Below are 12,504 nucleotides of genomic sequence, written 5' to 3'. Positions count from 1 at the left end.
ACATATCTTAGAGCAGCGGTGTAGTAATTTCTACAAGTATGTTAGAATATATTAAATCTGCAGTGTAAAGGAGAAATGGCTGTAAAGAAATACAAAATAATTGTAATAACAAACATAAAAGGTAACTAATTGTGACAGGCCTGATCTATATGTATCAGGAGTGTGTATGGGAGGCAGGTCTAGGGCAGGCATGCACAGTCCGCGCTGTGCAGTAGTTGTCATCAAGGTCCACTGAGTGGAGGGGGCATGGCCGGACGCTGATGTAAATGGGAGTGGACCTCGGAGTTCCGGCCTAGTGTTCCCCTATCCGATAGAATCCTGAACCCCAGCCCCCCTTTAAGGCAGGGGAAATGAGAGCTGAAGTGCCCCGGAGCAAGTAGATGCAAGATCGAGAGGCAAATAGCGTGGGAACGAAGCCATGGGCAGGAAGACCCCAGGAAACAGCAAGCAAAATGGGAGCCGCAGCGTGAAACAGGAGCTGAAGTCGGGGACGGAAGCTCAGGTGGGATCGGCCCTAAGGAGCAACGGAGATACGGGCGGCCCGAATTGAGCACCCGCTGATCGGGTGGACAAGCGCCGATGTCAACAGAGTGCGGTGAGTGCTTACCGCAACAGTGTTAAGGCTGCCACACTGAGGATCGGAGTCAGGGACGAGAAGGAAGAAGCAGCAGGTTGCGAGTGACGCGCTGTGCAGCCGTACCCAGCAGGCCCCAACGGGGAGGACCGGTAATAGCAGAGAGTGGCAGAAGGCAGAGGAGTGAAGGAACCAGGGGAAGAAGCACATGTCTGGCTGGAGGCCCCAGTCGGGCTTGAGAAACTTGAGGCCTGGACACCAGGCCTAGGCATTATGGGAGAGCGGCGAATGGCGGAAAGACACACAGGATCGGCCTGCATGCAAAGAAAGAGGCGACTTCGCGGGGGCAGGCCCACGAGCAGAGAGGAAACCCGCATTGAGAGTGTGGACTAATCTGGGAGAGGGCCCACCAAAGAATGCTCTGAGACCCATAATGGCAGTTACATAGCAATATAAAAGACCAAGAACGTGGAGGAAAGCGAGTGAGTCCTCGAGCAGCCAGCATGGTGACTAGGGGATCTGCATCCATCAGAGCAGCTGTGGGCAACAGACAGGGCAGGGCAGCCCCTGCTGAGAGCAGGGAAGACATATTGAATATACCGCTGAGTGAGGCAACTGAACCCCAGGCACCAGAGGGAAGTAGGCCTGCCTGAGCCAAAAAGAGCACGGTCTATGGAGCAGGGAGACAGTTGACCGGGAAAACAATCCCTGTCCCTGAACTGAGGCCCTAGGCCATTTGGGAGACGCCCGACGTCAGGGCCACTGCAGGTCCAAATGGAACCAGGGGCACCAGTCCATGAACCGCCAAGAGGGGTGGTTTGACCAGATCAGCTCAGGCGCCTAGAGCCAAACGCCTCAAGGAGGGCCGGTGTAGATTGTTGATAGGAATTAGCAAGGGACTGCTATTTGACGCCCAACTACCAGAGTGGTGAGATTGTGGACAAGCATGGGGAAAGTATCGAAGAAGAAAGGACACGGTATCCTTGCTACGGGCGGCGAGAACACCCAGACGAACGAAGAAGATGACAACCCAGTAACAGGGAGGGATGCCTCTGTTACAAGCCCCAAGCTGACGGACATCATGGAGGCTTTCACAGCATCCCGGGAAGCACTTGAAACGGAAATTTATGCCATTGGCACTGAACTCAGTCTCCTAAAAGACAATCACCGCCGCCTAGCGGAGACAATAACCAGCACTGAGAGGACGCTCGCGAACCTTCCAACGGAGGTATCGGATCTGCGGAAATCCCACGCAGTCGCTGAAGCTAAACTACGGATACTAGAGGTGCGGGCAGAGGACAGCGAAGGAAGATCGCGCAGAAATAACTTGTGCATAGTTGGAGTACCGGAGAAGGAGGAAGGAAACAACATGGTGCAATTTTTGGAGGACTGGATCAAAAGGGAAGTGGCTCCAGAGGAGTTATCCCCATTCTATGCCCTAGAGAGAGGGCGCATACAGTCCCATCCAGAGTGCCCAAGCCAGGGGCCCCACCAAGGCCAATAGTGGCACGCCTGCTCCATTTCAGAGATAGAGACCACATTCTTAAGCAGGCCAGCCAGAAAAATTACTTATAGATTGGAAATAGCAAAGTTCTAGTGTTCCCCAATTTTACCAGAGAGGTTCAGAGGCAAAGAACCAAGTTTCTGGCGGTTAAGAGGAAGCTGCGGCAACTGCAGCTCCCATTTGCAATGTTGTCCCAGCGTGGCTGCGGGTGGTTGGCTCAACAGGAGTACAGTTCTTTCAGATGACGCAGGAAGCCTGGAAATGGTTGGACTCTGGACCGGGGCGTGGACCGAGGGCAAGCTTACCGGGATCAGCAGCGGTGAGGAGAGAAGCAGGGTACGGCAAAGCAAGAGCACCTCGATAGAAGTCCAGGCGGAATGATGCAAGGTCCTCAGAGCGGTGGTGGAGCTTAGCCAGTCGGGGTCCAGCCCTAGGTCAACTCGGAGCGACAGAGAAGTTGGTCGGTCGTCGGAGTCTTCAACATCTAGTGCAGCAGAGGAGTCGGAGACAGAACTACCAAAAGTAACGCCTATCACAGCTGATGAACGTGGCTAACCGGAAAATTACAAGTCAGAAGAACAGCAGACTCAGCTGGACTATATCCTTTTTGAAGATGTCACCGAAATGAGAGGGGAGGGGGGCTTCAGGAGGAGTTGATAGACGGAGGGGAAGGAGGAGGGAGGCTGGGGCAAAGACTACCAGAGGAACAATGAGGGGATATTGGGTGGAGGGGCTCTTGGGTCTTGGCGATAGCCACAACTGCATAGCCAGAAGAACAGCTTAAGTGTTTGGATGGGAGGGGGGACTACTTCTACATGTCCTGGCGAAGGGGAGTTGGGAAGTTGTTTGTTTTGGGGGTTTTCTATAGGGGCCAGGCGTGTCTGGGGTCAGAAATTAGATATGGAGAACTCTGCGGAAACCCAATGGGATTCACCATAGACTTCAGGTGTATTTCCTGGAACGTACGAGGGTTGCACTCCATGACAAACGCCATAAGGTACATGCATTCTTAGTGCGCAGAGGGGTGCAAATTGCAATGCTGCAGGCGACACATATAAATGCGAAAGAAGGGGCTGCGCTACAGCGTCGCTGGCGGGGTCAGGTATACCGCACAACTGTTAAGCATTTGCCAGAGGGGTGCTAATTTGGGTAAGAGCAGGAGTCACGTTCCAGTGTACTAAAATCCCATGTGATGTTTGTGGGTTCCAATTCAAAGAGAGTTAAAACTATGTTTTGTGAAGGTCATGTTTTATCACGGGTCACAAGATTCCCTTATTTAGGTGTCATTTTTGATGACAAGTCCACTTGGGCCTCACAATTGGCTGCCAAACGCAATGCTTTTGCTAGGGCCACACTTGCTGTTTTGGAGTTTGGACGCAAATTGGGGGTGAAGCCCATGCAAGCCATGTTGAACATTTACGTAGCCAAATGCACCTCCATTGCACTATATGGTGCTGACTTGTGGGGATTTAAAAATATCTCTGATCTACAGGTTGTAGAAAATAGATTCTTAAAATCATTATTATCCCTTCCCTGTTCAACATCGGGCTATATTGTCCACCAAGAGTGTGGGATTGACTACTTAACTGATCGCATAGCTATTGCCCCACTTTTGAAATGGATCTCAATTTGGCTAAATCCTGAACTAGAACTGAATCATGCAATTTTAAAAGACTGCCTATCTTTAGAGTATGGTAAAACTATACCGTGGTTGAACCATATTAAATATCTAGCCAGGTACCTGGGCCGACCTGAGTTATTTGAAAATCCAAGCATCATAGTAAAGGGGGATTTAAAATGGGCTAAAGTCACCTATAAACAGAGGGCTATGTTAATAAGGGAAGAAAGGGAATTACTCAAACCCACTGTAAAGGCACACCAGTTGATTACTACATCTAACAGTTTAGAGCCTTACTTGGGTATTGTTAACAAGATGAACCATCGTTTTTTATTAACCAGGTTCAGAATGAACAAATTCCATCTTTTACTTACTGACTCTCCTGGTTGGACTAAGGAGAAGGATTTGGGGATCTGTTCGTGCGACAGATTCTCCATAAAAGACACTACGCACTTTATCTTCTTCTGTGGCCACCTGTCTTTAATCCGTAAAAAATACATTATTCCGCTATTAAAAAATAAAGGTTTCAGACAGGTAAAACCAGCACTCATGTATCTTCAGATGTTGGGTTCTCCTTGGGAGATATTTAACATAGCCACTTTTTTAGTAATATCAATGAGATTGAGGAAAAAGATCACATGGTTATAGTGTATATCATTCTTGAATTTTGACTAAAAAACTATTTGTTTTAATACGTTTGTAATTTTATGGCAAATGTTTTTAAATGGCTGTATTGTTTTATGTTCGTCGTACTTTTATGGTTTTTGCTATGAACCGAATAAAGTAACTTTGACTGACAGTGTACTAAACAGTTCACAGACTTGGAAGGACATTATGTGGTCTTAATGGAGTAGGCTTGATGGACGAGACGCAACGCGACAATGGGGAGTATCTATGGTCCAAAAGCGGATCAGGCCTCCTTTTTGGCAGCCCTCTCTAGACCACTAGCTCAGGCATTGACTGGATCAGTGCTCTTAGGCGGGGACTATAATTGTGTTGAGGATGTGACTCTAGACCAATTCGCAGAACAAGACGAAACTGGCAACTGCAATGGGGACTGATAAGACACCTGGAGGGCACAACACCCGGGAGATAGGGACTATTCATTCTTTTCGCATTTACATGAGCTACATGTTAGGCTGGACACCATAATATGCCCTCCAGGTGTTCATGTGTGTGCAGACTAGCGAATACCTGACACGAACGGTCTCAGACCACAATCCACTGCTGATTGGGCTTGGCTGTTCCAGGGTTAGGTCATGCATCCCCACGTGGTGCCTCAGACCAGAAGCATTAGAAGATCAGGGATATCAAGCAACGATCCAAACAGCCATAGAGCAATACTTTGATGAAAATGCGGGAACTGCTTCAAGCCCTATAGCAGAGTGGGAGACCTTCAAGGCGATATTTAGGGGCAGGTGCATCTCCGAAATGGTGGAAGTGAGGAGGACTCTCCTGGGGGACACTTTAATAGAAGAGCAGCGTTTACGAGATATTGAGGGAGAAAGACCAGAGAATGTAGATAAGCTCGATGTGTTGCTGGCAGCCAAAGAAATGGCAGCGGACCAGGTGGAGAGGCTGCGCTGTTTTGATTACAAGAATTACAAGACATGAGCGCATGCAGAACGAGATAAACCAGGGGCCCTTCTGGCATTGTTGGCCAATCTGGCCAAGAGAGGGTGTTATCCTAGAAATTAAGGACGAACAGGGGGAGGCCCGGTATCGTCAGAAAGACATAAATAGAATATACTGTGAATACTACACCGGGTTGTATAGAAGTAGAGTATCCCCCACAGCTGAGGAACTAGACGTTTACGCGAGGGAGATAGAGCTGTCGGAGGAGAAAAGTGCCATTAAGGCCATGGCTAGGAATAAAATGCCAGGGACAAATGGGTTTCCCGTCGAATTTTATGCCACATACACTGACCTTTTGGGACCCCAAATGGTGGAGATGTACAATCAAGCAAAACAAATGGGGAAACTACCAGGGACCAGTAGGAAGGCTCTAATAATCCCGCTGTTGAAACCAGGGACGCAAGCATCCAACAAGACAGCATACAGGCCCCTCTCTATGCCTAATCTTGATTATAAAATCCTAAGAAAGATACTAGCCACTTGTCTATTGCCACATATGACGGAGCTTATACATAAGGACCAAGCGGGATTCATACTAGCTCGGAACATGGCAATGAATGTTCGGAGATTGTTGCGAATACTGGAAGCAGATACCTACTGCAGAGAGGAGGCTGCCATCTTTGCAGTGGATATAGAGAAGGCATCTGATAGCCTTTAATGGCTGTATTTGTACAGAGTGATGCGAGCATTCGGACTGGGATCCGAGTTTGTGGCATGGACAGCCCTGTTATACACAGATTCTAAGGCCCGAGTCAGGACAGGAAGGCTCATATCGGATAGCTATGGGGTGGAGAGGGGAACGCTGTAGGGATGTTCTTTGTCACCCCTTCTGTTCGCTCTGGCTATGGAGCCCCTGGCTGCTAAAGCCAGGTCAGGAAAGTTATATCAGGGGCTAGAGGTAGAGGGCTGCACCCATCATATAGCATTATATGCAGATGACTTACTGCTATTCCTTAGAAATACTGAAGAAGATCTGGACGCGCCAGGGAATTGCTGCTGGCACTAGAGAGAGTAGCAGGCCTCAAAGTCAATTGGGGGTAGCCATCTCTATTTCCAGGGGCGAGACAAGCCGCAGGCGGTAGCTGGCGTAGAATGGGAAGGTAGATACCTCCTGTACCTGGGGGTCCAAATCTATCATGATCGAGTAGATCTCCTAGAGGGTAATGTGGGAAAAGCTATCAGAGGGACGAAGGCCAGCTTTGATTTTTGGGGAACCCTTCCTTATCGCTGACTGGTAGGATATAGCTCCTAAAAATGGCGATACTTCCGAGACTCCTATATTTCTTCGGGGTACTGCCGGTATGGATCCCAAAGGAAAGGTTTTGACATCTTTGGACAATGGTGACGGAGTGTCTTTGGGGCGGTGGGAGGCGCAGGGTAGCCCTGAAGACATTAATGACACCAAAAGCAAAGAGGGGCTAGCAGCACCAGATTTTGAGTACTATTATCTAGCCGCCCAGTTGCAGTTGCTCATGAAATGGGTTGCGAGTCAGATCAGGGGGACTGCATAACAGGGGGATGGAAGCCCGAGTCTGGACCTCCTCTCAAGAGTAATATTATGGTGGCCCGTTAAGGAAAAGGAAATGACTACAGAAGTAAGAGTAGCCCGCAAATGCTGGATTAGAAATTTACAGAGGTCCAAAACTAAGTGCCCGTATGCTCCAGATATTCCTTTAGCGCTATGCAGGGCACTACCACATAGAGCAGATTGGCGAGGACTAGAGACTTGGATGACAGCAGGGGTAACCACAGTGGGAATGCTTTACGAGGCAGGAGCCCTGCTGCCTTTTGATACATTTAGGGAGAGATATGAGATACCGAGGGTGGACTTTCTATTGCATACTACCTTAACAGTGGCAATACGCAAACAATGGGGGAGTGGGTTATCTGAACTGCCACTATCTGAGCGGTGCCAGTATGTGGTGTCGGCAGTGGGGACATTCAAGGCAGTCACTTGCTTATACAACATGCTCAGTCGTGCAACACTCCCTGCCCTGAATGTGCTACAGCAGCGATGGAAAAAAGATCTGGGGGAACCAGTAGATGAGAAAGCATGGGGGGGAATTGGCAGAACGCGTCAGTAAGGTCACTAGAAAAACAGAGTATACCTCACCCCAGGACATATCAATAGGCATTTTAACACAAGAACAGCGGCTTGCCCCCGCTGTGGAGAGGAGGGGGCAGAGTTTATTCACATGTTCTGGAGCGGTCCAGAGATAGGAAGGTTCTGGATGGAGGTGAAAGGTTGCCATTAGGCATAAAACAGGCAAAAGTAGTTTATTACACCCCAGCCGTTATATTCCAGTAGCTGATAAAGTAGGGAAGTATATGTGCAGATATTGACTGTATCACAACTGAATAAGGACAACGTGAGAAATTGTTAAATAGGAAATGAGGAAGAGATGCGAGGTACGCCGATTGGAATGTACTGAAATTTTGGTCATGTCATGAATATATCCATAATATTGCCTGTACACTGATATAAGTAAACAACTAATAAAAATGTGTTTAAAAAAAAAAAAAAAAAAAGGTCCACTCAGTGGAGATCAGTCTATATTAGTTTCTGTGTAGATGTGTATGGATATGCCTAAGGTGGTCTGGCATTGTCCCCGACAATCTTTAAAGGACAGCAATATCGCGTCCGAGTGCATCGCGATTAGGTGTCTGAGGAGACCCCTCACCTCTTCTCGTCTGAGTGCTATCGCCTTCAATTCAGCCCAGTGGATCACAGTAGTATGCATTGGGTCAGTCCAGGCAAAGACTTGCCTTTCCACCACAGAGTGAGGGACCATTTTGCAAGGAGGGACATGTGTATGAATTTGTTCACTACGCTGCCAACTTTTGGGCACTTGTAGAGTCCCAGAATACAGTCTTCTAAAGTGTGTAATGTGTCTTGACTAGTGGCGGCCCACAGGGTGGCACATACAGTATAGAAATGCTGTGCTGGCTGGCAACCCCAGAACATGCATTTGATATCAGCCCGTAGGGTGGAACATCTCAGGCATTCGGAAGAGGCTGTGGGGGTAAATCTTATGACTAATAGCAGGTGTCAAGTAAGCTTGGTGTAGCAGATGATTTCACTTTGAACTATCCATAGTTAACTATGCAAGAATCAATATGAGCTGCAGAGGGTTACCGCCTACATGTACAGTGTATGAAACAGACATGTTGGCTTGTTATTATTAACCCCAAAAATATGTAATTGGACGTTGAATTCTACAGTTCTCAGCAATCAAACTATTTATGTATGTGTACCCCTAATGATGACGACCATCTTACACCATTGTTGGATCTGGAATAGCAGGAATGTCTCTTTTCCAAAGTAGGAAAAGCTGACTTCATGCCACATCTAAATTCCCGTCAAAGACAAAGACCATGTTTTTTTCCCAGAAAGTTGCCATAAGTGTTGATTTTAGAGCTACAATTACAACAAAAAAAGTATACGGATCAGCTCCTTGTATATGAAATTTAAAAACTTAAGAACTCTGCAATTTCACACTCAAAATTGAATTGGCCCTACAAGAACAATGTCTAAAGCCCTTCAACCCACTGAAACACCATCAGCAGCAACAAAAGAAAGGTCGCCCAACCCAGAAGCAGATATGATCAAATCCACATTTCCTCTACTGCATCATACAGAGCCTTTCGGTTTCACAGGAGAACCAACATAAGTAAAACCATCGCCAGCACAGAAACCAGGACCTCTCCTTCTAACAAAAAGACACAAAGTGCACTAATAGCTCATGATGCTGAGAAAGTTGCTGAATCCCTTCCAGAGGAAGCACTGGCTCAAAGTCATGTAGGCTCAGCTATCACCCCCAACTGAACCTGTGCAAAATAATCAACAATGGGGCCAGAAACATAACTGAGCAAAAATGTTCAAAGAATCTCAAATTCTAGAGTTCAGACTATGCCTGAATGAAAAGGTGCCAACTAATCAATTATTCTATATTCGGCCAAAATTGGCCATAAAAGCAAAATATAAAAATAACACAGAATAAAATTAGTTACATATACAGTGCTTATGTGTGCAAGTATTTCATAATACAGAACGCAATTACAAAATGCAGCTAAAAGTGATGATTACAGGGGGCTCTGTCGACAAACCCCAGGTATGGGTCCACTACTTGACCAGAAGTGTTCAGGGCCACCTAAGAATCATCATCCTATGAGTCTTGAATCTGTCATAAAAAGCCATTATAAAAGCACATAAAATCACGTAAAACAAACATTTTATACAACTCTAAAAAATAAAAACAGCCAGGCCATCCATATTTTAACACAATTGTTAATAAGGATAAACGTTTAACTAACCAACAGCATAATTTTTATTGTTACACACTATGTCAACAAGGAGTAATTCGTATTGTCCAGCACAGTATTTGATGTACAAGCCTAATTCAAAACCATATCAGATGGTGTGAATATAGGTTAACAATAATACTAACATTGTATGCAGTTTCCTTTATCTATCAACAAGCGGCAGTGAAAGCGATCGCAAAAAAAAAAAAAAAACACGCCCGCGAGTGGTGTGCACGTGCGCCACAGCGAAACATGTGGTTTCAATTATCGCGCATGTGCCTGGGCACGATAATTGAAACCACATAGCCTTTGGTGCGCGTAATAGACACCAATAGGCCATGGGGAGGAGCAGTGCGCCCGCCTTTGGCCTATTGAGTGCTCTCTTGGTAAAAAACACGCACGCAAAGGCCAATAGCGGGGCACAAAAGGAAAAGCACACGCACGGGCGTGTGCGATTCCTGGCTCCGTTTTGAAACCCCCTACAAGAGATCTCTCGCTACGCGAGCAGTGCCTCGCACTGTAACGCAGGCGAGATACCTAAAAATGGCAATCACGCGATAGCTAAAAATGGCAATCACAGCGCATACATATAAATACCTAATAGAACGACAGTCGGAAGGTGGTGGTGGTACTGCACCACACGGAGATTACCTGAATTTCAACGGGCGCTGACACAAACAGGAAAGAAAGGCGGAGGAGTGCACCCGCGAGTGATGCGCGCGCGATCAGTCTGCTCTTTTTGGAAGCACACACTCGTGCTTGTGGATGCCGCCACAAGCACGAGTGTGTGCTTTCGTAAAGAGCAGAATGACGGCTAAAAGGTCCTCCTATGCACCGCATGCGCTGCAATGGCGAGACCTAAAAACGACACACAGGAAACTAGAAAACCAGAATTGGCTATCCCAATGTGAGACGTTGACCCACATTGTTTCCATGCTAACCCAAGACTTATCAAGTGTTACACAAGTAGTAATTTAGGTCCTGCAAAGTGGAAGCAAGGAAATATGTATACACACAGTGCAATGGAAAACATAAATGATGCAAAATTTGCACTTCAAGTAAGGTATCACTAAATTAGAGTCAACTGAAATGCCTCCAATTGCATAAAAAGTGGCAAATTTCTTCATTCGATGGATGCTTGCAAGCCTTCTAAAAAGTGCAACCTACAGAGTACATTTGTTATCAGATGGCTCCATGTCGCCAACGACACAACTTTACAGTCCTTGTTTTTTTCTTATACAAATTATTGTTTTATAGGGTGTCAATTCAATTTGATCAACTGAAGTGGCACGGGAACAAATCGCCCAGAATGCATTAGGCTATTAAAAATAAACTAAAGGAAGAGCGCACAGTCTCATTGGTGACTTACCGTAACATATGTTTATGGCATTGAGAGTTACCATGGTGAAGCTTGACATTTAAACCATCCCCCAAACCTGCTCAGACTGTGCATGTGCTACTTTATGTTATCTGGTACTTGTACAGACTGTGCATGTGCTAATTTATATTATCTGATACTTGTATGATGTGCAACAGCCACTAGTTAGGCGTCATGGCATTCTTAACTGCTAGGTACAATTACAGGCACTTGCAAATGTAATTGCTCACTTTCCAAGCGTAGGAAACTCAAAGGCTCAAGATATTCCCAGCGCACCACAGTTGCTAGGCTTTCCATATCAAAACACTGTTTCCAGTTCTGGGTGTTTGATTTACCAAAAAAGTGCATTCTGAGAATTCTAATCCTAGTTTGCTAAAAATGAACAACGTGGACTGCCAACCCTTTAGACAATATCTTTGAGTATTACTTAGTAGTTGCATTTATATAGCACTTCATACAAATCGAATCATGGTGTCCTGCCAACATGGTGTTAAAAACTCAAAATAACTGAACAATCCGACAACCCTAATAAATCATGCTTCCCCTCAAGGGTTTTAAACTATCACGTTGGGTTAGCATAATTCATTCAATTAAAAAGAAGCATGTTACAAGTCTGATTAAAGTTCCCTGAAAACACATGGCCTGGTGAAGCAGGAGTCATTTGGCCAAACCACACAGAAGTCATCTGTCAAGAAAATGCACTGACAGCTAGCCAGAATACAGAGGTAGGTGACATCACATAATGCCTTGAGAGATAAACACGCAAATAACTTCAAACACCTAGAGAGTGGGACCAGGTCTAGATAGTGAAAAAATTAAATCCTGGGATTCCGGAAGTAAGACTTCGCAAACGGAAGTACAGCCACAGTGTCCGGAAGACAGCGCCTCAAACCAGGAAGTGAGAGTTAAAACGGACCATTCGTGGCATGGGTCCGGTTGTGATATGAAGAGCAATTCCAAGACTAACCGTAAGCTGCAGCAGGTGTATTCGCCCCGTACAACCTCCAAAGAGCAGCAAGAGGAGTCCGACGGGGCCAAGCAGCAGCCACCGGCCACTTCGCGCATCCATTCTCGGTTCGCGTCACCACAACAACCCATAGGAAATCCCTCCTACCGGAAACAGTTCTCCCAATCAGAGAGCGAGGCCTTAACCTGACTGACTGGGATAATGTCCAATTGGTCTGTCCTAGAGACAGCCGCTGTTACTCTATACGTTTCTTTCTTTTTTACGGCCTCCGCTAACGGCCAATCACAAAACGGAAAGCTTCTGTTAGTGTTCCTCTAGTGCTGTGTCAACATGTAGTAGCTACGTGTTACACGATGGACAGTTATATGATGACACGTACTTTAAACATTCCAAGAAGGCTGCCTGACTATACTAAGCCTGCGCGTCTAGAACGTTATCTGATAGCCATGTTGGGTGAGGATAAAGAGGGCGATTGACGGAGCATCCAGCCACGCCCTTGTTCGTGTCACCTGGCCACGAGGCATAC

General features: G+C 46.5%; 1 protein-coding gene across 3 annotated transcripts in view; it reads right to left on the bottom strand.

Annotated features, from left to right (window-relative positions):
- The window catches only part of GPR108 (G protein-coupled receptor 108), a 90,588-nt gene extending 78,452 nt beyond the window's left edge, over positions 1–12,136 (bottom strand). The window contains exon 1 of one of the 3 annotated variants that reach the window (XM_085600428.1): positions 11,979–12,136. In XM_085600428.1, the coding sequence (XP_085456554.1) occupies positions 11,979–12,080 (102 nt within the window). In that variant the 5' untranslated portion in view covers positions 12,081–12,136. Of the gene's footprint in view, positions 1–11,002; positions 11,141–11,978 lie in introns of those variants that run through there. The other 2 variants (XM_085600430.1, XM_085600429.1) reach the window with 2 other exon arrangements.
- Between the last annotated feature and the right edge of the window lie 368 nt (positions 12,137–12,504).

The sequence above is a fragment of the Triturus cristatus genome, chromosome 4_2, assembly GCF_964204655.1.
Source record: "Triturus cristatus chromosome 4_2, aTriCri1.1, whole genome shotgun sequence".
In the NCBI taxonomy this organism is placed as follows: domain Eukaryota; kingdom Metazoa; phylum Chordata; class Amphibia; order Caudata; family Salamandridae; genus Triturus; species Triturus cristatus.
This window is presented reverse-complemented; position numbering and strand designations above follow the sequence as displayed.